Source organism: Carassius auratus, chromosome 32 (assembly GCF_003368295.1).
Source record: "Carassius auratus strain Wakin chromosome 32, ASM336829v1, whole genome shotgun sequence".
Classification (NCBI taxonomy): domain Eukaryota; kingdom Metazoa; phylum Chordata; class Actinopteri; order Cypriniformes; family Cyprinidae; genus Carassius; species Carassius auratus.
In genome coordinates this window covers 33,014,165-33,037,028 of record NC_039274.1, presented here as the reverse complement: position 1 = coordinate 33,037,028, position 22,864 = coordinate 33,014,165, and the positions used below count along the sequence as shown (strand labels likewise).

Genomic DNA, 22,864 nt, shown 5'->3' with positions numbered 1-22,864 from the left:
GGTAAGTAATGATACTTTGTAACTGATACGGAACTTAATAGGTAGCCAGTGCAGAGACTGTAAAATTGGGGTAATATGATCATATTTTCCTGACCTCGTAAGGACTCTAGCTGCTGCATTTTGGACTACCTGTAGCTTGTTTATTGATGAAGCAGGACAACCACCTAGAAATGCATTACAATAGTCCAGTCTAGAGGTCATAAATGCATGAACTAGCTTTTCTGCATCAGAAACAGTTAACATGTTTCGTAGCTTGGGAATGTTTCTAAGATGGAAGAATGCAGTTTTTGTAACTTTGGAAATATGATTTTCAAAAGACAAATTGCTGTCTAATATAACACCCAGATTTCTGACTGTAGAGGAAGTAACAGTACATCCGTCTAGTTGCAGATTGTAATCTACAAGATTCTGTGTAGTGTTTTTTGGTCCAATAATTAATATCTCTGTCTTATCCGAATTTAATTGGAGAAAATTATTTGTCATCCAATCTTTTACATTTTTAACACACTCTGTTAGCTTAGATAATTGAGAAGTTTCATCTGGTCTCGTTGAAATATATAGCTGAGTATCATCAGCATAACAGTGGAAGCTAATTCCGTATTTTCTAATAATATATCCAAGGGGCAACATGTATATTGAAAATAGAAGGGGACCTAGGACGGATCCTTGTGGCACTCCATATTTTACTGATGATAAATGAGATGACACCCCATTTAAGTAAACAAAATGGTAGCGATCGGACAGGTAGGATCTAAACCATCTTAGAGCCTGCCCTTGAATACCTGTATAGTTTTGTAATCTATCTATGAGTATGTCATGATCTATGGTGTCGAATGCAGCACTAAGATCAAGTAAGACTAGAAATGAGATGCAGCCTTGATCTGACGCAAGGAGCAGGTCATTTGTAATTTTAACAAGTGCAGTTTCTGTGCTATGGTGGGGCCTGAAACCTGACTGAAATTCTTCATACAGATCATTTTTATGCAGGAAGGTGCTCAATTGAGCGGACACAACTTTTTCAAAAAAATTTGACATAAATGGAAGATTTGAAATAGGCCTATAATTTGCCAGAACACTAGGATATAGGACACTTTGGTTTCTTATTAAGAGGCTTGATAACCGCCAGCTTGAATGGTTTTGAGACGTGACCTAAAGATAACGACTAGTTAATGATATTGAGAAGCGGTTCTTCAGCTACAGGTAACAACTCTTTCAGTAATTCAGTGGGTACATGATCTAATAAACATGTTGTTGGTTTAAATACAGTGATAAGTTTATTTAGCTCTTCCTGTCCTATAGTTGTAAAGCACTGCAGTTTATCTTTGGGTGCGATGGATGAAACTGAAGTGTTAGACGCTGTAGAATCTACATTCGCTATTGTATTTCTAATTTGATGGGGGCAACCGTTTCTAAAGTATGAGAGAATATAGTGCCCATGTTGTCAGTCATTTCGTCTAATTCATGTGTATTTTTGGGTACAAATAGCAGTTGAGATAGATCAGGCAGGTTAATTGCGAATCTTTCTTTGGTGGCTGGAAAAATAGTTCTGCCCAGACGGTACCACTTTGAGGTACAGTATCTATAGCAGTAAGATCGATTCCATGAGATAAAATTAAATCTAGTGTATGATTAAAAGGATGAGTGGGACCGGTGACATTTTGCTTGACTCCAAAGGAGTTTATTAGGTCAGTAAACGCAAGTCCTAATGCATCATTTGTATTATCAACGTGAATATTAAAATCTCCCATGATTAGCGCCTTATCAACTGTAACTAGAAGGTCTGAGAGGAAATCTGCAAATTCTTTTAGGAATTCTGTATACGGCCCTGGTGGTCTATACCCAGTAGCCAGAGCAAGAGATACATTAGATTTCTTTTTCATGTCTGACAATGTAACATTTAGCAGAAGTATTTCAAAAGAGTTAAACCTGTATGCTGTTTTCTGGGTAACATTGAGGATATCACTATATATTGTTGCAACACCTCCGCCACGACCAGTCTGATGATGGGGGTCATGCTTATAACAGTAGTTTTGTGGAGTAGACTCATTTAGACCAAAATAATCATTTGGTTTTAGCCAGGTTTCAGTCAAGCAGAGTACATCAAAACTATTATCTGTGATCATTTAGTTTACAATAACTGCTTTGGGTGTGAGTGATCTAATATTTATGAGCCCAAACTTTAAAAATTGTTTTTGTTAATTTACTTTACATGTTTCTGGTTTAATTACAATAAGATTTTTTCTAGATCCTACATTATATTCATATTTTGACCTCACTATTCGGGGAACAGACACAGTCTTAATAGTTTTTACAGCACAAGTACTTTTATCATTTAAGCGGGTGGAACAAAACTCATCATAATAGTTATTTGAGAATTGTCTTACTAGTCACATGGAGCAAAGTGTCCTGGAGATATTGTCAGAGAGCAGCTCCGCTACGATGCTCCTGGGGTGTAATCCATCAGCGAGAAACAGCATAGGAAGCTCCCAGAAAAAATTCCAGTTATTAACAAATAGCAGTTTCTGTTCTTTACACCATGCAAATCAGTAAAGGAGGCCATCAACATGGCGGCCACGCCAAGTAATGACGTCACGACGCCCAATCTCTATACATACAGTATTGTTCAAAATAATAGCAGTACAATGTGACTAACCAGAATAATCAAGGTTTTTCGTATATTTTTTTATTGCTACGTGGCAAACAAGTTACCAGTAGGTTCAGTAGATTCTCAGAAAACAAATGAGACCCAGCATTCATGATATGCACGCTCTTAAGGCTGTGCAATTGGGCAATTAGTTGAATTAGTTGAAAGGGGTGTGTTCAAAAAAATAGCAGTGTGGCATTCAATCACTGAGGTCATCAATTTTGTGAAGAAACAGGTGTGAATCAGGTGGCCCCTATTTAAGGATGAAGCCAACACTTGTTGAACATGCTTTTGAAAGCTGAGGAAAATGGGTCGTTCAAGACATTGTTCAGAAGAACAGCGTACTTTGATTAAAAAGTTGATTAGAGAGGGGAAAACCTATAAAGAGGTGCAAAAATGATAGGCTGTTCAGCTAAAATGATCTCCAATGCCTTAAAATGGAGAGAAAAACCAGAGAGACGTGGAAGAAAACGGAAGACAACCATCAAAATGGATAGAAGAATAACCAGAATGGCAAAGGCTCAGCCAATGATCACCTCCAGGATGATCAAAGACAGTCTGGAGTTACCTGTAAGTACTGTGACAGTTAGAAGACGTCTGTGTGAAGCTAATCTATTTTCAAGAATCCCCCGCAAAGTCCCTCTGTTAAAAAAAAGGCATGTGCAGAAGAGGTTACAATTTGCCAAAGAACACATCAACTGGCCTAAAGAGAAATGGAGGAACATTTTGTGGACTGATGAGAGTAAAATTGTTCTTTTTGGGTCCAAGGGCCACAGGCAGTTTGTGAGACGACCCCCAAACTCTGAATTCAAGCCACAGTACACAGTGAAGACAGTGAAGCATGGAGGTGCAAGCATCATGATATGGGCATGTTTCTCCTACTATGGTGTTGGGCCTATTTATCGCATACCAGGGATCATGGATCAGTTTGCATATGTTAAAATACTTGAAGAGGTCATGTTGCCCTATGATGAAGAGGACATGCCCTTGAAATGGTTGTTTCAACAAGACAATGACCCAAAACACACTAGTAAACGGGCAAAGTCTTGGTTCCAAACCAACAAAATTAATGTTATGGAGTGGCCAGCCCATTCTCCAGACCTTAATCCAATTGAGAACTTGTGGGGTGATATCAAAAATGCTGTTTCTGAAGCAAAACCAAGAAATGTGAATGAATTGTGGAATGTTGTTAAAGAATCATGGAGTGGAATAACAGCTGAGAGGTGCCACAAGTTGGTTGACTCCATGCCACCCAGATGTCAAGCAGTTTTAAAAAACTGTGGTCATACAACTAAATATTAGTTTAGTGATTCACAGGATTGCTAAATCCCAGAAAAAAAAAAAAATGTTTGTACAAAATAGTTTTGAGTTTGTACAGTCAAAGGTAGACACTGCTATTTTTTTGAACACACCCCTTTCAACTAATTGCCCAATTGCACAGCCTTAAGAGCGTGCATATCATGAATGCTGGGTCTTGTTTGTTTTCTGACAATCTACTGAACCTACTGGTAACTTGTTTGCCACGTAGCAATAAAAAATATACTAAAAACCTTGATTATTCTGGTTAGTCACATTGTACTGCTATTAATTTGAACAATACTGTAGATTACGCTTACAAGTAACACTAAAATGTTGCAAATCCTTTTTTATTACACTTGAAACGTGATTTACACCTTTACAAAGCTTGTGCATGCAAATTTAATGTACGCTTAGTCTTATGTACACTTCCAGAAATATTACTCTGCGTATGCAAATCTTTATGACGTCATTTTACCTTTATACATTTTCAGGGTTGCCAACTCTAACGCATCTGGCGTTACACTAACGCTTTCAGCATCAATCTCAAGCAACCCTGGAAGAGTTGGCAACCATGCATTTTACCTTTATAGAGGGTTTTCACGTATGCATCATCAATCCAGAAGTCGGCCATGTTGGAGGCACTGAACATAAACAATGCCACTGAACGGACTCACAAATTTATATCCAAAGAAGTTAAAGAGAAGAGAGCAAAAAAGTAATTAAAGAAGGCGTTTGTGGTTGAGAGAGGTACAGTTATAGTACATGTAAATGAAGCGTCGACTATGGCTTAAATGTTGATATAGTTAACTATGGCTACATTCACACTATTAGTCTAAATACGATTATCTTTTTATCCGACTGGAATCTGATCTAAAATAATGATGTCCACACTGTATATCACAACTGTTCAGATCTGATTTGTGTGTCCATGTAGCTCTTCGGGAATGACGTTGCGTTGATGGAAGTGTTTACGTTTGTGATAGATATGTTGTTTTATTTAAGTTTTATAACGTGGAAATGTGTAGCCGACACGCTAGACTACTGCGTCTTGTGCTGCAGAACTGTAGGAGGCTGGTATGTGATGTTACAGCTTTTTTTCTACGCTGCGCTGGTTTCAAAAATAATAATTGTCTGCTCGTCCGGCACTCTTCAACAACAAAGCCTTGTTTTGGCAGCGACTTTAAGCATGTTCCCTATGACATAATTATTCTATAATACTATGTATTCAACAGCTGCTCAGGTCCACATTTTAAGCCTTCTGGAGCACATTAAGCAGCAGCAGGACCAGCTGGTGGCCAAGGTCAGTCACCTGCTTGAGCCAGAGTGTCCTGAATTCATTCAGTTGCCCATTGAATCACTGGAAGCAGTGGATGAGCTTTTTATAAAAATGTATTTACACGTGTGCATGTGGTTGATGAGCTGATGCTGTAACTGTACCTCTCTAAACCACAAACGTCTTCTTTAATCACTTTTTTTGCTCTCTTCTCTTTAACTTTTGACAGAACTCGAAATGTTTTTAACCGATGCGACTGATTAGTACAGACCAAAATTCGACCATTTTTTTGGCATCAATAATCAGTCAAACTTGCGAGTCCGTTCAGTGGCATTGTTTACGTTCTGTGCCTCCAAAATGGCCGACTTCCGGATTGATGATGCATCCGTGAAAACCCTCTATAGTTTTTACACTGACTGGATCTGCTGGAGGGACGGTCTGTTGTGATTGGTTGTTACGGCAGTTGCCACCACAGCGCCCTTACCCCCACCCCCAACTGCATGATAAACTGCAATAAACGCCTGGAACATCGCCATATCTTTCTGCGTTGGGAGTGCGATAAACAGCCAACTAAATGGGTAAATGCAAGTTTTCTGATGGCTGGCTTGACACTACCAAATATAAAGCCTGGTTGGTTAAAGAATTGAAATGGACAAAGAAAGCTAAATGCCAACTTTATGTAAAATCTTTTGAAATCTCCAACATGGGTGAGGCGGCAATTGTAAGCCATATGCTAGGGCAAAAGCACCGTCGTCTGGTCGCAGCATCCTCTACACACAGTCTCAGAACATTTTTGGCCCAGTCCCAGACCAGGATGGAACCAAGACCTACCACATCAAGTCACGAAATCACCAACACACCGATTGATCAATGGTGAGAATTTGAGCTAGTCAGTCTAGAAAGGAGACAAACTATCAAATGATCATCAGGTGTGTTCACAGAGAGTGGTATTGCGTTTTATTCGCGTGACTCTGCATGAATGTTGTTGTATCGAAGTGCATCACTATGATATTTATAGTATAACAGTGTAATTAATTAAATTTGTAATTTAATCTCCAGGCCGTTGAAAAGCGATGTCTTTGGACCTCCATAAAAATAAATGAGTGCTCACCAGCGATATATATAATGAGATTGCATAATCATTTAAATGCAACTTCATACCACGATTACAGCATTATTCCAACGTGTCAGTGGTGACTATATGCAGGTTATATAATTTGTATCTGGTGTTGTTTAATATTCGGTTCCTGTGAAAAACTGTTCCCGTGGGTGGAGTTACATGAATATTCATTAGTTCCCTTATTGTTGGCGTGTCCTTAAAGCAACGTGCAAACAAACGGAACTGAAAATATCAGTGCACGCTCGTCAAATCTCTATTTGTTTTAATGGATTATTTTGAACAGGTAACAAAGTGTCAGTGTTAAGCATTAATTAGCATTAACTGCAACATTGCCAAAATAATGTATAGTTTGTGTAATATGATAATTGATGATTGATTGTCTTTCATGTTTTGCTTGATTGATTACAGGCACACAGGAAAATAATCAATAAGCTAATTTAACCTATTTTACCTAGCCTAATATGGTTTTTACTGTTTGGTGTATTTCGCTTTTTTTATATTTCATTTGTGGGGCTTTATTTTTAATAGTTTGCTTTGATTAGACTACCTTGTTGTCATTGTAGAGAGACTAGTACAATTTGTATACAAAGACTGAAACAAACCACTACAAACGTATCGGTGTCTTAATAAAATCGTTGTGAGCCTCCTGTGTCATGCTTTCTTTAATCTTTTTTTGTTTTGTTTTGTTTTGTTTTTTTAACTACCAGCCTTCACAGCCCCATCAGTGTATTTATTATTATAAATGCACATTTACTTCTGTCACATATTTTATCCTATTACTAAGATTTTAAAGTATCTTCTACAGAGTGAGTCATGCAACATTGAAACAACATGTGAGTTAATTTTTATATTTAAATGAACAGTCTTTTTAAAATGGAAAATTTTTCTTTATTGCATTGAGTTAACAGTCAAATACAGAGTTTAATGGTTTAGAGCAGTGGTCCCCAACCTTTTTAGCACCAAGAACCGGTTTAATGTCAGACAAAATTTTCACGGATCAGGCTTTATGGTGTGATGGATAAATACAAAATAAAATGATACGACTGGCATAAAAACTGTGTAATATTATAAATATAATAATAAACATGAATCCACTGTGTATTCGTATAAAACTTTATTTAGCAGCGTCCTTTTAACATCGTGCCAACAACATAACATGAATAACATCCTCTCTGCCCCCTAACCCACTTTTTTCACTGATTATGGTCACTATGGTGACGTTTAAACATGCCTAAAAAATAAGATGCACCACAATAACGAATATAAAATCCATGAAAATAACACAGAGCATCTGGCCTTTTTCCAAAATAAAAGATCGTTATGGCTCAGCACACTTCTACCTCCACCTCTGTTATTTGTTTTGCAAAAATCCACCACTCACGGCTCTTCTGGGGCCTGTTCTTCGTACGTCGCTAACTCAGTTAGCTTGATTTGAATGTTGACGATTTGGCGTGATCATGGATCATTTGGTTCTTCGAAGCTCATCCCGGAGCTGCTGTCATAGCAACAGGTCCGTTAGCTTAAACCTGCTCGGGAGCAGGCTTATTTCATGTAAACAGGATTAGATCGCTTCTTTTCAACCAGAACTGATACTCAAAATATGTCTGCTACCACCGCTACTTTATTACAAGAGTATCGTACTGATACAGGGACAATAATTTAAAATAATAATCATTAAACAAATTATTTAAAAATAATATAGAAACTGCTGTGTAGTCCATAACAGCGTACTATAGACACAGCCAGTTTTACTCACTGAAATATTTATTTGTCATAAAATTATTACTTCATAATTATATTAGAGTCTTACACACATGCTATACAGATAATAGAGTCGTGCATTATTTTGAGTGATGACTGCTATTATAAGAGTGGCTTGATGCAGATAACATGATATTGACCCTTAAGAAACTTCCATTAATGCTGTCACGTAACAAATCTGTCCAAATATAAAATGAAATGAATAGATAATTTCTACATTGAAATAAAAATGTAAAGACTGCACAACTGTTATAAATTGCGAATCTAAATAATTGGGAATCATGAAAAAAATTATAATAAAATAAAAACATGTATCTATTATCTGTTTCATGTATCTATTACAACATTTATGCAGTTTTGTTTGCTTGGCTGTTTCCTTATAAAAGTCCAGAAATGTGTCAAGTTTTTCGTCGGGTGTCATTTTAAATTATATGACGTCATTACATTGCCGTCTTGCCACCAGCCATTCATTGCACTGCTGATCATGGTTTCGAGTATCGATACATATTCCCCTTTAAGCCAACACATGAACGCGCAATTATCTCAGATAACTCAATCAAGAGATACTAATCATACACAACAGGTGTGTTCGAAGAACCCAATTAGCCGGATCATATCATGATCCGGCTAATTGGGCACGATAATATCATCTTGGATGTGTCACGATAATATCATCTTGGATGTGTCATTTGATCTCGGATGTAATATGCGATGTACAAAGAACGGGCCCCTGGTCCAGTCAGCGCAAGGCTGTGCCACAGTGTTGTTTTGTGTTGAAAATTAAAAAAATATATATAATGAGCGAGTACATCATGAATCCATTTTCCAAACCGTGTTTTTGTCTTATCCTGAATCACTACGGTACACCTATAATAAGTGTTTATATTCAGCCTATTTTAGTCTGGTTGGGGTCGGCAATGCTGCAGAGTAGCACAGTACCTGCGTGACTCGCAACAGATGTAAACAGAGAGAAGTAGCTCCGGCTACAATGTTCTTCCACCAGACGTGAGCAGCAAAAGTTACCAACTGCAGCTTTAATGTAAATTATTTATTCCTTCTTGTGCGACCCGATACCAAATGACACATGGACCGGTACTGGTCCGTGGCCGGGGGTTTGGGGACCACTGGTTTAGAGAATCTGAGAAAGAACTACTACTAATAAATATAATAATAATGAATATCATATGCATACATTGTATCTGTATGTCTAAAGATACATTGTGTATGTTCTTTGACCATAGGCACTGAAAAACAATCTCATCATGTCATGTTTAAAGGGGGGGTGAAATGCTATTTCATATATACTTAGTTTTTTACACTGTTAAAGAGTTGGATTCCCATGCTAAACATGGACAAAGTTTCAAAAATTAAGTTGTACATTTGAAGGAGTATTTCTGTTCCAAAAATACTCCTTCCGGTTTGTCACAAGTTTCGGAAAGTTTTTTTCGAGTATGGCTCTGTGTGACGATAGATGGAGCGGAATTTCCTTATATGGGTCCTGAGGGCGCGTCTGCCGGAAGAGCGCACGCTCCCATATAGCAGAGCAATGAGAGGCTGAGCACAGACAATCACTGATCAGAGCGAGGGCATCGCGAAATGTCACAAAAGGAGTGTGTTTTTGGTTGCCAGGGCAAGACATCCCTGCACAGATTACCGAAGAAAAAACAGCATTAAGGGACCAGTGGATGGAGTTTATTTTTACAGAGCATCAACGGAGTTGTGCAAGTGTTTGTGTTTGTTCCCTGCATTTCGAAAATGCTTGTTTTACAAACAAGGCCCAGTTTGACAACGGATTTGCGTATCGTTTATTCTGCCTCCTTGTTAGTGGGTCCGCCTCCCATCGGAGACCCGGGTTCGAGCCCCGCTCGGAGCGAGTAGTTGCTGCTGCTGCTCTCGTTCAGTTTCAGCCTCGGGATCTGATTCTGGATCATAAATAAACGGCTGAATCTGACTGTTAGCCATGGTTTGTTTTAGATGATGGTTTTTTCCTCAAGGTAATGTCACAGCTTCCAAACGCTATCAACGCAAAAGCTTACTGGCGCTCGTGATTCTTTAGCTCCGCCCACACGTCACGCCTCCAGTCTGTCGTGTTTTTCCGGGAACAATCGGTACAGACTATCTTTCTCTTATGAATATAATAAAACTAAAGACTTTTTGGAGTTATGAAGAATGCAGTACTACTCTATAGGTACTCAAGATTAACAGGATATTGAGTGAAAACGAGCATTTCACCCCCCCCCCCTTTAAGAATAGTAAATAGTGATCAGCCAAACTCTGTTCTCCTGTAGCTTACCGAAATTAATATGCTGAGATTAATTAAACTTAATATTTCAATATTTTAACAACTCTTTAATGTCAAAAAATATGATTAAGAAACTATTTATCCCAAGGTTAACAGGTTATCCGCTTATTTTTTTTCTGTGTGCCTGCAATCAATCAAGCAAATCAGCTTACAGACGATTTATATTACACAAACTGCATTGTTTTGACACTGTTACAGTGCTTCAGTGCTTAACATTGACACTTCGTTACCTGTTCAAAATAATCCAAGTAGCGATTTATGGGGCATGCACTGATATTTTCAGTTTCGTTTGTTTGCACGTTGTTTCAAGGACACGCCCACAATAAGGGAACTAATGAATATTCATGTAAACTCCACCTACGGGAACAGTTTTTCACAGGAACCAAATATTACACAACAACGGTGTTACCGTTAAACTGGTAACCGTGTTATCTGGTGACCAACTTCCTGGTTTAGGTTTCCCTTGCAGATGTGATGGAACCACCGCAGCAGATTCGGCGATTCTTAAAGCACAAATTGACATGATATTAAGTTTCTAATAAACACAGACTTGCTCATTTCATGATTTTGATATTCTTGTAAAGATTAAAAATTATTGGTATGATCGGCCGTAGCGGCTGAAGTAAGTAGGATAAACAAAAAAAGAAAAATAAAGCAAGTCTAAATTGGTGCGGGTTTCAAACACGCGCTAAAAGACGGCGCACCGCGAGATGACCTAAACAACGACGGTTGCAACAGGGCTGAGGGCTGGGTTGGAAAATATGTGATGTCATTATGTTTTTAAATTTAATAAACAGTCGAATTCCATTGTAGGAGTGATACCTCCTATCCAGTTCAGCAACTCGACGATATGTGATAAAAACAGCTGTTTTGAATTTTTCGCGTTTTTTCCTTTTCCTGTGTCTCTGCGTGTCCACTTTGTAGTCTTGGGACAAAGGTGGAGACATTTTTTTTTACATCACTCTCAAACTTGTCAAAATCTTCTCGGAGGCTGGCTACATAATCCCTCAATGAGCTGACCCGAACGAGCTGTTCCACATATTACACAGAATGCCATTCTCTAGTTTGTCCATCTTCACATACAGTGTCCTGGATTCATCCTGTGTAGTAAGACATTGAGTTGTGTCATTACTAATCTTTTGCAGCGACTCCTGGATTCTGGAATAATTCTGTTGCAGTGCTTTTGTAGCTTGCGCATGAGCTGACCATCTAGTGTCTGAAAGGCTTTTCAAAGGTTTGATCCTTTGGTTTTCATTTGGCAGCAAACCCGCTGTAATTGTCATTTATCACTGATAATGTAAAAAAATAATAATAATAGAACCAGCCTTGAAAACCAATCTGTGTGTAATATACATGTCATTGCAGTGTTTCCTTTAGGATTTGTTTTAGCAGTGGGGGCAGGTCCCCTCCCCTCCTCTCCTCCTCCTCAATATTGTTGTATAGAATTGTAATAAAACAATGCTACTTCTCATCCAATTTTATGGTACAAATGGTATTCCTAACAAATGAGGTCTAAGCCTAATACCACATCATTGTGCAAATTTACTTAATTTATACCTAGTCCTAGGTCAGGGGTCATGAGGGCCAGAATACAACAAGCATCATCATCAAGAATAAAGACGTAAACATAAAGATTGTGTCATTCACGTGCATATTAAATAGCCACATAATTGTTTTGTTTTGGTCTTATAAGACTGCATTTACACTGCAGACCAGTTCAGTAATTTTAAAACTTCAAAATGTGCAGACGGCTTCACATCCATATCTACATTATGCTTTCACTACAAGCGAGCTGCACACAGAAGACTTTAGCGCTCATTTTGGGCATTTTGTCATTACATTTTAAACATTACAGTAATTTAAACAATTATGTACCCATACTCTCTCTGACACACATACACAGTAACGTATTATTTACATAGCAACAAATCTTACTACTCACATTACCACTGGCAGTTTTATCATGCAGACAGGGGAATGCTTGTACCAAGGCTGATGTTTGGCCCTTTTTTGGTCTATGAACAAAAAAAGACAAAAATAGTGAATAATCAGAACAAACAATTGTACATCCAGAAGATCTTAATTAATTCTACTTACATTTCTCCAAATTTCTCAATTAAGTATGACCATAAACTTCTGATCATGCAACGTCTCTGTTTTATTGTTAAAACTGTCCTTATCTTGACTTTTGACAATTAGCCTGCCTTCATATGAGTTTTGTTGAGGATTGTGGACCTCCTAAATTTAAATGCCCAGAGAATTTATGTTAAAAGTTGCAATGTTCTTTAGCAATAACAAATTTAAATTTCTTATTTTGAAATGTGGGACTTACAAAAATGAGACATGCAAGACAATAGGTGTATCCAGATCCAGCACTGTTGCATCATGGTTTGGGAGGTATGGGAGTTGGGTGTCATTTGGGCCTGTAAATGGGGCAGAGGAGTGCACGACATTTTCTTTCTAAGCAAAAAAATATAAATATACAGACACACACACTTCCGGAAAACTAAATATAACACACACACACACACAGATGTCACATAGTGTTGAAAAGATTATATGTACAGGATATGGTGAGTCTTACTGATTCTAGGTCTGTATGACCTAAATGATTCTATAGCACAGGGGGATGTATAAACAATGATCATCCTCTTATGACCTGACAGCATGTAGTGGATGATAATCAGTTCTTTCTCATTAACAGCAATCGAAATGTGAATGGGTGTCACAGAGTATGCAAACAAAATTCCTCTCAAAGCCTATTGTTTCCCATTTCTGAACAACAAGCTTTACTGAAGGTGTTTTTGATGTTTGGTCCATCAGCAGGATGGTTTGTAAGTTGAAAGAGATCCAGAAAAAGGTAGTGATTTTCCTCAATGATCTTTCTCAAGAACTATGTTGCTTGAACAGTGAGAGAAGGAGAAAAAATAAACTCCATACACTGGAGCAGGAGCAACAGAAGTTGCCATTTTTTGTTACCACCGGTATCAAGTCATCAATCATGGTAGGCAGTAACCTAAGTAAGCACTTAGTGATAAGTTAGTGATAAGACATCAAGTTGTTCAGCATGCTGTCTCTTTTTAACCCCGTCTCAGTGGGGTTTCCTATGAGCAAATCTGCCTAATGACTGAAGATGTCACGTAATAGCATTACATTTTCTGATGTCTGAACCCGCAAGACATCTCTATGTGCTTTGGACCATCTGCAGACATACAGTATTGTTCAAAATAATAGCAGTACAATGTGACTAACCAGAATAATCAAGGTTTTTCGTATATTTTTTTATTGTTACGTGGCAAACAAGTTACCAGTAGGTTCAGTAGATTCTCAGAAAACAAATGAGACCCAGCATTCATGATATGCACGCTCTTAAGGCTGTGCAATTGGGCAATTAGTTGAATTAGTTGAAAGAGGTGTGTTCAAAAAAATAGCAGTGTGGCATTCAATCACTGAGGTCATCAATTTTGTGAAGAAACAGGTGTGAATCAGGTGGCCCCTATTTAAGGATGAAGCCAACACTTGTTGAACATGCATTTGAAAGCTGAGGAAAATGGGTCGTTCAAGACATTGTTCAGAAGAACAGCGTACTTTGATTAAAAAGTTGATTAGAGAGGGGAAAACCTATAAAGAGGTGCAAAAAATGATAGGCTGTTCAACTAAAATGATCTCCAATGCCTTAAAATGGAGAGCAAAACCAGAGAGACGTGGAAAAAAACGGAAGACAACCATCAAAATGGATAGAAGAATAACCAGAATGGCAAAGGCTCAGCCAATGATCACATCCAGGATGATCAAAGACAGTCTGGAGTTACCTGTAAGTACTGTGACAGTTAGAAGACGTCTGTGTGAAGCTAATCTATTTTCAAGAATCCCCCGCAAAGTCCCTCTGTTAAAAAAAAGGCATGTGCAGAAGAGGTTACAATTTGCCAAAGAACACATCAACTGGCCTAAAGAGAAATGGAGGAACATTTTGTGGACTGATGAGAGTAAAATTGTTCTTTTTGGGTCCAAGGGCCACAGGCAGTTTGTGAGACGACCCCCAAACTCTGAATTCAAGCCACAGTACACAGTGAAGACAGTGAAGCATGGAGGTGCAAGCATCATGATATGGGCATGTTTCTCCTACTATGGTGTTGGGCCTATTTATCGCATACCAGGGATCATGGATCAGTTTGCATATGTTAAAATACTTGAAGAGGTCATGTTGCCCTATGATGAAGAGGACATGCCCTTGAAATGGTTGTTTCAACAAGACAATGACCCAAAACACACTAGTAAACGGGCAAAGTCTTGGTTCCAAACCAACAAAATTAATGTTATGGAGTGGCCAGCCCAATCTCCAGACCTTAATCCAATTGAGAACTTGTGGGGTGATATCAAAAATGCTGTTTCTGAAGCAAAACCAAGAAATGTGAATGAATTGTGGAATGTTGTTAAAGAATCATGGAGTGGAATAACAGCTGAGAGGTGCCACAAGTTGGTTGACTCCATGCCACCCAGATGTCAAGCAGTTTTAAAAAACTGTGGTCATACAACTAAATATTAGTTTAGTGATTCACAGGATTGCTAAATCCCAGAAAAAAAAAATGTTTGTACAAAATAGTTTTGAGTTTGTACAGTCAAAGGTAGACACTGCTATTTTTTTGAACACACCCCTTTCAACTAATTGCCCAATTGCACAGCCTTAAGAGCGTGCATATCATGAATGCTGGGTCTTGTTTGTTTTCTGACAATCTACTGAACCTACTGGTAACTTGTTTGCCACGTAGCAATAAAAAATATACTAAAAACCTTGATTATTCTGGTTAGTCACATTGTACTGCTATTATTTTGAACAATACTGTAATTTCCAGAGAAGCTTTCAGAATAGCCAAGAATGGCATTTACACCCAAATTATCCCCCAAGACTTGAACAACTGCAAACTTAACAGTACCTTAGAAGTTTGGTGTTCAGAATGATGCCATCAGTCTCAATCGGGCTTAACATTGCATCAAGGCCATAGGTCTTTGCATCGTCCTCTTTTTACACTGCTAAAAGGAAATGTGACCGTAAACTTGACAACAACTCTGGTTGGTAGGCTCTATATGATGAAATAAAAATAAAAAAAGCCTAACATATGAGTCATAGTCTTCGATCACAGAGAATTCACAGATTCAAAGTCATCATTATAGAGCAAAAGAGGAATTTAAATCTCTTTCAAGAAAAGTGGGTGTTTTAAAAAACTTCCCATCAAAGACATCCTGAAGTGCTTCTCTGTTTCGCTGCTGCCATGACAGCATGGTTTCCAACATGCCAGGAATGTCAAGTACATAGGCTAAAATTTGCTTCAGTGGAATATGCTGAAACATTTTAGAGACAGCTACTTGTTTTACAATGCCTGTGGCAGAGTCTGTTTGCCGTACATAAGAAACTACAGCTAACACTTCCTCAGTGGGCTGAATGAAGGTACCTGATTTAGCAAGATACTGCATCTGTTTATAATCTGACTCCAGGCCTCTGAAGGGCTCTGCAGCATTTGTGAACTCTTGTCTGAGTTCCTCTACCTCTGAGGTATGTTCATGGCCAAATGTCTGAAATACTGACATGGTATTTGATTGTAGTCTCCCGACATTGTCACTGATAAAACTGGAGGTCTGTCGGACTACCAAGTTTATGGTGGAAAATGTCTGAGAAGGTTTAGATCTAAAAATTTGTAAAAGGATTCCTGTGTCACCAGGAATCTGCCTTTTACATCTAAAGCATATAAATGGCATCTGTTCAACAAAGATCATCAGCCATGAGTTTTGCGTGAATAGTGTCTAATAATTAAAGGCTATGGTGCAGGTTAAACACTACTTTCGATTAATGGGTACGTAAAGCAGTCAAGATATGTATATAAAGTTAGAAATGTCTCCAAAATGGTGTTAAAGTCCAGTTTTTGTAGTTTTTGGTTAGTAACGGTTATTTTTTACGCAATTTGGCGATGACGTCACAGGTAGACGTGCTGGAAGGTAGCCCCAGCCTTGCAGCTCAGCAGCTACTAGAACTAGTTCTACCACTCAGTGACTATGGCGTCTAACTGGGATGAGGAAGAGGTGGAAAGACCCACAGTTAACATTTATGATGGCCCACAGCCATATAATTTCGAACCGTTTAGACGTGACAGGGCGAATGAGGAAATACCGAGAGCCGATGGCAATCAAAGACAAATAAATGCATGGTCAGAGGAGAATGACTGGAGAGTTGGTGAAGTGTCCTGGTGAGTTGCTACCATTTAGAAACGCAGCAATGACCGCTGGAGCTAGTAGTCTGTGAACAGCAGTGCATACAATAACAACTTTTTTTTTACTGTCAGTGAATAGCACCGAATAAAAGTCAACGTTTTCTTTATATCTAGTGACAGTGATTAGCTATGGGCTAGCTTGACAGTCCCACCTGTGAACCCCTACTGTTAATTTCTAAGCTTTTACCACCTCCTCCGGTGAAAATGTTGTTTGCAAATGTAGCCGACGCCGACGGCTGGTCATGTCTTCAGTGTGATTATTGTTGATAGTGTCAACTAGTTTTCCTCGTGATTAATTGTCATTGACACCGTCAGGCTTACCGGTAGAGGGAGTGAGTAGTATGCGTCTGTGTCGCTGTGTTTGGCAGGTGTCTGTGTGGGCGGTGTCGTCCCATGGAAACTGGTGGAGAGCTTGTGTTGTAGGGAGGTGAGAGCGTTTTGGTCGCTGGTCGAGGACCTCACCCCGCGGCCAGCAGATGTAACGCAGCATCCTGGATTTGAGGCATGCTGCCTGAATCCGTTTGTGCTACACATAGCATACTCACACTTCAGGCAGGATCATGGTCCCCTTCAAGCCAGCACGCACGAGTATGTTCATGGTTTGTTTACTTTACCAATCTTTTTACACTGAGTCTTTTGAACAACAGCTATAGGTGACAGGAGATGTGTTGCATACACAATAAACATGCATAAGAGACAGGCTTAAAATGACGTTTCCAACCTACTTACAGTTTTAAACTTAAGAATCTTTCCTACTTATCCCTAGGCAATACCGGTACACTGCGTACAGGCAGGCTATACGCTGGGCTTATGGAGTTTTAGGCAGGAGTATAAGGAAGCCTCTACCCTCTTGTGTGGTTTCAACCATCAGACAAAAATTTCAAAGTGGTGACCAGACCTATCAGGGCTTTCAATGGCCTCGTTTGGATGAAAATTAATAAAAATAATTGCTTATTCTGTTGTGATCCCCCAATTGCCCTTAAAATGTTATAAAGCACACAGAACACATGAATTTTGATAAAAAAACACAGTTTATTGGCATTGCTTTTAACGGTTACTGAACATTTACTGAACAAGGACGAAGATTACTGACCTGAAACGTTTGCACAGTTTCTTTTGTTTCTCTCACACACACACACGCAAAAGCACATCAAGCAGACACACAGTGAGCCCAGACAACACTGCACACAGAGGTTGACAAGGCACAGGTAAAATGATTGGTAAATTATTTTGAATTACATACAACAAATTTCATGCAAATAACATGCAAATAACAGGCAGAGGAGCAGACATGCGGCATGCAGGACCCCTTGAATGGGGTACAGCGACAATTATTGCCACTTACAAAGATGGAAATAAAATGAGCATTCAAAATGGTCTATGTTGGTTTTAAATTATCTCACTTGTGGTGGGGTCACAAGCGTAAGGTGGCTCCTCATCAAACAAGTCCTCCTCATGCATCGGCTCTTCGGGCACCCACGATAAGTCACTAACGACAGAGGCATTATCATCATCTTCATCATCTGTCTGTTCAGGACTAGCGAGGGGAGTGGAGGTTTGTGGGCTGAAAGACGTCTGTGTACCCACGCTGACCATCTTGGGCTTCAGGTTAACCTGCACAGCTGTGGAGAGGCAGTAAACATACCCAAACATGTGACAATCATAGCAAATCATAGCAAATCTAAGCGGCTATGTTTTGGTGTAGGCTATGTATTAATTTAATCAATGTGTATGGAAATGTACTGCTTGCATAGATACTGGCAATGATTTAGACAGAATATCTACCACTTAAAATACCCAAGACTTACCGCGAGACCATCGGGGGGGCTTCAAATAACACTGTGTCACAGCGTCAGAAGTGGAGGAGGGCAAGGGCTGATCGCCAGTATCGACACTCTCCACAGTGTCTACACTGTCCACGGTCTCCTGCTGTGAGGTATCTGTCATCATCTTGCCAAAACAAATATAATAAGTGGTTATAAATGTCTAGAGTACATGTGGTGCATAAACTCTATGAGGTAACGTTAGTGAATTTACTGAGAGGTAACTAAACTTTGAAGTGAAAAGTGGATAAACTGTTTCTGATATTTCAGAGGTGGGTAAACTGTGTTTACTTGCGTTTAGCCTCCACTACACGGTCACGGTCAAATATATGTGAAAGAGAACCGTAGCAGTCTAACACAAAACGCAAACACACTATTGTGAAAGCCCATTGCCGATGACGATTCCCGATGTCCATATTATGGACATTTACTTCAGGGCAATTTTGTTTTGGCTCATATTCGTGAATCACGAAATATGCTCTTCTAATGTCAGAATGATCACGCTTGTAGTGGAGGCTGTGTCAAAGGGAACACGGTATGCAAAATACAAACAGAGCTAGCTAAAACGCAGCTTGTAAACATTAACGTTAGCATGATGCTTACCGTGGCAATATATCGCTTGCGGCAGACGGTGTCTCTCGACCTCGGGACAGGACAAGCAGAGAGGTTTGCATTCACAGACGGCACGGCGGTAGGAATTAACTTAGCCATCCTCATACTTTTTAAAGAAAGTGCGACCATCTTGGCATCCCCTGAGTGGTAATTCTCCTCCTTGAAATGCGCGCTGCATATTCTCGAGTAGGCGGTGACAGAGCTAGCTGAAAAATCTGCCCGCCTAATCTTGACAAATTGCACCCAGTTTCGGAAGATCCCTTTGTCCTTGGGGAAACAATGGACCCTATGTCCAGTTTTGCTGGAGTTCTTGCACCCGCCACAAACACAGTAATAAACCATGTTGTCTATTTATTCTCTACTCTTTCTCTAAGCTATCTGTTATGCTATGCTATCTCTGACTATATATTTATGCTATGATATCTATCTATTTATCTATCAATCTATCGATCTCTTTCACTAGCTACTACTCTCACTACTCGTCTCACTCTCTCAATGGTATTAAGGCGGGCTTTCGTTTGTCGTCCAAAAGCGAGTACCTCATGTGACGTCATGCAATGCATTGTGGGAGAAACAAGATTCATTGCTAACCTGTAGCTAACCGCTAAGATATCACCTACTTTTCCTTATTATATTTCTTTTTTGTAATACCCTACAACATCAAATACAATGGATAACTGTTTAAATGTTTATTACGAACTAGAAAATTACCAGAAAAGAAAAAAAAAAAACCTGCAACATAGCCTTTAAGTATTCGACCCAGTTCTAGCAACTTACAAATTCTTTATATTATTTCAGGAAATTAAACCTATTTCAACACTTATTTAATTTAATTTAATTCAACACCTATTTTTGGAATTAGTCAGTTAATGGTCCCCTCATCTAAGAGCAAAAAACTCTCCTCATCAATTGCCTATTTTGAAAAAAAAAAAGAAACAAAAGAAACTAAATTTTGTTAATTTACATATGACTCCTCGACAGTTTACCAAAAACTATAACACCCAAAAGGAGATTATATACATGTCAGTTTTGTGTTGTTTAATATATCTACAGCTCAGTATATATGTAACACAAACTAGGATTGTCAAATTTAAATTAAAAAATGTGGATATTCTGCAAATGTAAAACATGTATTCATATTTGGATGTTAAAAACTGACAACAACTTAAAAGCAGAACAACAGATAACAGATATAATGCATTGGTGCGAGATCAATTCTTAAAATAAAAACGTATCTTTCTGTTAATTTTTGAGTGATCCACGGATAGCTGTGCATTAAGTATTCAGACATAGTATAGTATAATTAAGAATAGTATATGGCCTATATGGCTTTATTGGATGTTGAAAGGACAGGAAAAATAAGACATAACAGGAAATAACAAGGAAACTTACCTTCAAAACAATTGAAAATTTCTGGAAGCTGCCATTCAGTTAACTTCTCTCATACAAAGCAATCAATCCATGCATAATCAGACCACCTAACTTACAGTAGACAGTTTTATTTCTGATGCATTATTCAACCATCATTTCTCTTTTCAGTGTCCGACACAAGAAATTCAAGCAATTTTGAGCTAATAAACCAGAGCTTATACCTTTCTTCCAGGTGGGTGTTGGGCCTGTGGACAGCCCGGACATAATAAAAATGACTTTCCCACTAATCCATGGCAACAGTACCCTCAGGGTGGAGGGAAGGAGATCTGGCAACAGCCTTACCAAAGCACAGTACAGGGCCCAGTAAACCCTTTGGGAGGTCCCAATCTAGGCTATTAGGGTGTCCAATTTGAACGACTAAAGCTGATGAAGAGCCTATTATGCAAAATAAAATAGAAGGAAAAACCGCACCCATGCTCCTGGACAAGGGTGCAGTCTAAATGTAAAATATGCCTCACATCATCTCTTGTCTGGAAAATGTGCAAAGACAATACTACCCTACAAAGCAAAAAGGCAGTAACTGCATTTTTGGTCAAACATTTGTTATTGTCATTTTCATGAAATTCAAGACATTCAAGTATAATAATGCCCATTCTGGTATCAAATCAGACTCCTATCAATTTGTTAGGAAGGGATGCATTATGTAAATTAGGGCTACAAATTTGGTGTTCTCCAGAAGGAATATATATTGATGCATGTGGGGCGGGGCCGAGAGGCGTGGGAACGAGGAGTGAGGCCAGGTGTAGTGATTGGAGATGAGCTACACCTGCGCCCCACCGCCAGTATCGAGTCCCACGTAGGAAATGGAAGGATATAAAACTGGAGTGACGACCGTGAAGGACGAGAGAGGACCAGGCCTGGGACATTATTTTATGTTTGCTTTTTATTTGCTGTTTTGTGTTTAATTTTGAATATTAAAACGTTTTTGATTGTGCGCCGGTTCCCGCCTCCTTCTTCCCGATGATTAGGGAGTTTTTATCGTTACAATGCAATAGGAACAGCAACACAAATGATAGTTTCAGAGCCAAAAGAAAATGTCTATTGAATAGGACAGATAGAACAAGATGTGTGACAGACAGTCAATAAGTGGGGAAAGTTTTTATGAAGCAAAGATTCCTGAGGCACAGCTACCAAAATCAGAATTTCATTGCCCAATGATATATGATCAATAAAATTATAACACAAATTGCAGAAAGAAACAAAAGGACAGCAAATTGAGATAGTCTCCCAGTACAACATAATAGATAATAGGTAAACAGTGAGTAGCTTTAAATATACCAGATGGTGAATTTGTTGAAAAAGGGTTCAGTGTAACTAATTCTGTCCCGCATATTGCAGTATATGTAGGAAAAAATTGGGAAACAAAAGATTTAGGACCAATAATGAAAAAGGCAGAACAAAGGAAATGAACACCAATAGAACTTCCATTAATTTTTCATTCAGCTGACAAACATCACATCAAAATTTTGTGTGCAACAAGTTTTCTGGGAATTCCCCAGGAAGTAGTTATCGGTTTAAAGAAAGTGAATAAGATGACTACAACATCTTAAGTAATAAACAAAACTTAGAGTTATTTGAGGAAATGGAGTCTCAGGTACTAACTGAACTATGGTCTTTACATAAAATTGAATATTCATATTAAATAAATACAAATAAAATCCGCAAATCCAGTAAGAGTTCAACTTAAGCCAGATACACGTCGGACTAGAAATGCACAATATCCATTACGTTCAGATGCTGAAGCAGGAATAAAGAACACTATTGAAGGTTTAATGAAGGCAGGAGTATTAATAGAAACTACTTGTTACTGTAACACTCAAATTATGCCTGTAATTAAATCAGACAAAAACAGATGGCGACTTGTTCATGATTTACGAACAATAAAAGAAATAACAGAAGATTTGCCAGCTGAAGTACCAAACCCACACAATTTACTGACAAATGTCCCTCCTGATGCCAAATACTTTACCGTAATTGATCTTTGCTCTGCCTACTTCAGTGTACCACTTGCAGAAGAGAGTAGGTATCTGTTTGCCTTCACATACGTAGTTAAACAGTATACATACACCAGAAATCCTCATGGATATAATCATTAGCTACATTTATTTTATAAAATTCCTAAGGCTGATTTAAAATATTTCATAATAGATGTTACACTACTACTATATATGGATGATTTAATTATCTGTTCTTCCTCACTAGAACAATGTCACCAAGAATATAATTAAGGTATTGACAAAATTAGCGCAAGGAGGACACAAGGTGTCCAAAATTTGAATACTTGGGAAGATTGATTGCATTTGGCATGTGAGCTATAGCTCCAGCTCAATTAGAGG

The 22,864-nt window shown here is 38.6% G+C and overlaps 1 protein-coding gene across 1 annotated transcript; it reads right to left on the bottom strand.

The window, feature by feature from the left end:
* Positions 1-17,827: 17,827 nt before the first annotated feature.
* LOC113052216 (uncharacterized) lies at positions 17,828-19,802 on the bottom strand. Its single transcript, XM_026216601.1, has 3 exons — positions 19,089-19,802; positions 18,471-18,612; positions 17,828-18,284 (listed from the first exon to the last, which is right to left on the bottom strand). The coding sequence occupies exons 1-3, from the start codon at positions 19,437-19,439 to the stop codon at positions 18,052-18,054; spliced, it is 726 nt and encodes a 241-aa protein (XP_026072386.1). The 5' UTR covers positions 19,440-19,802; the 3' UTR covers positions 17,828-18,051.
* Between the last annotated feature and the right edge of the window lie 3,062 nt (positions 19,803-22,864).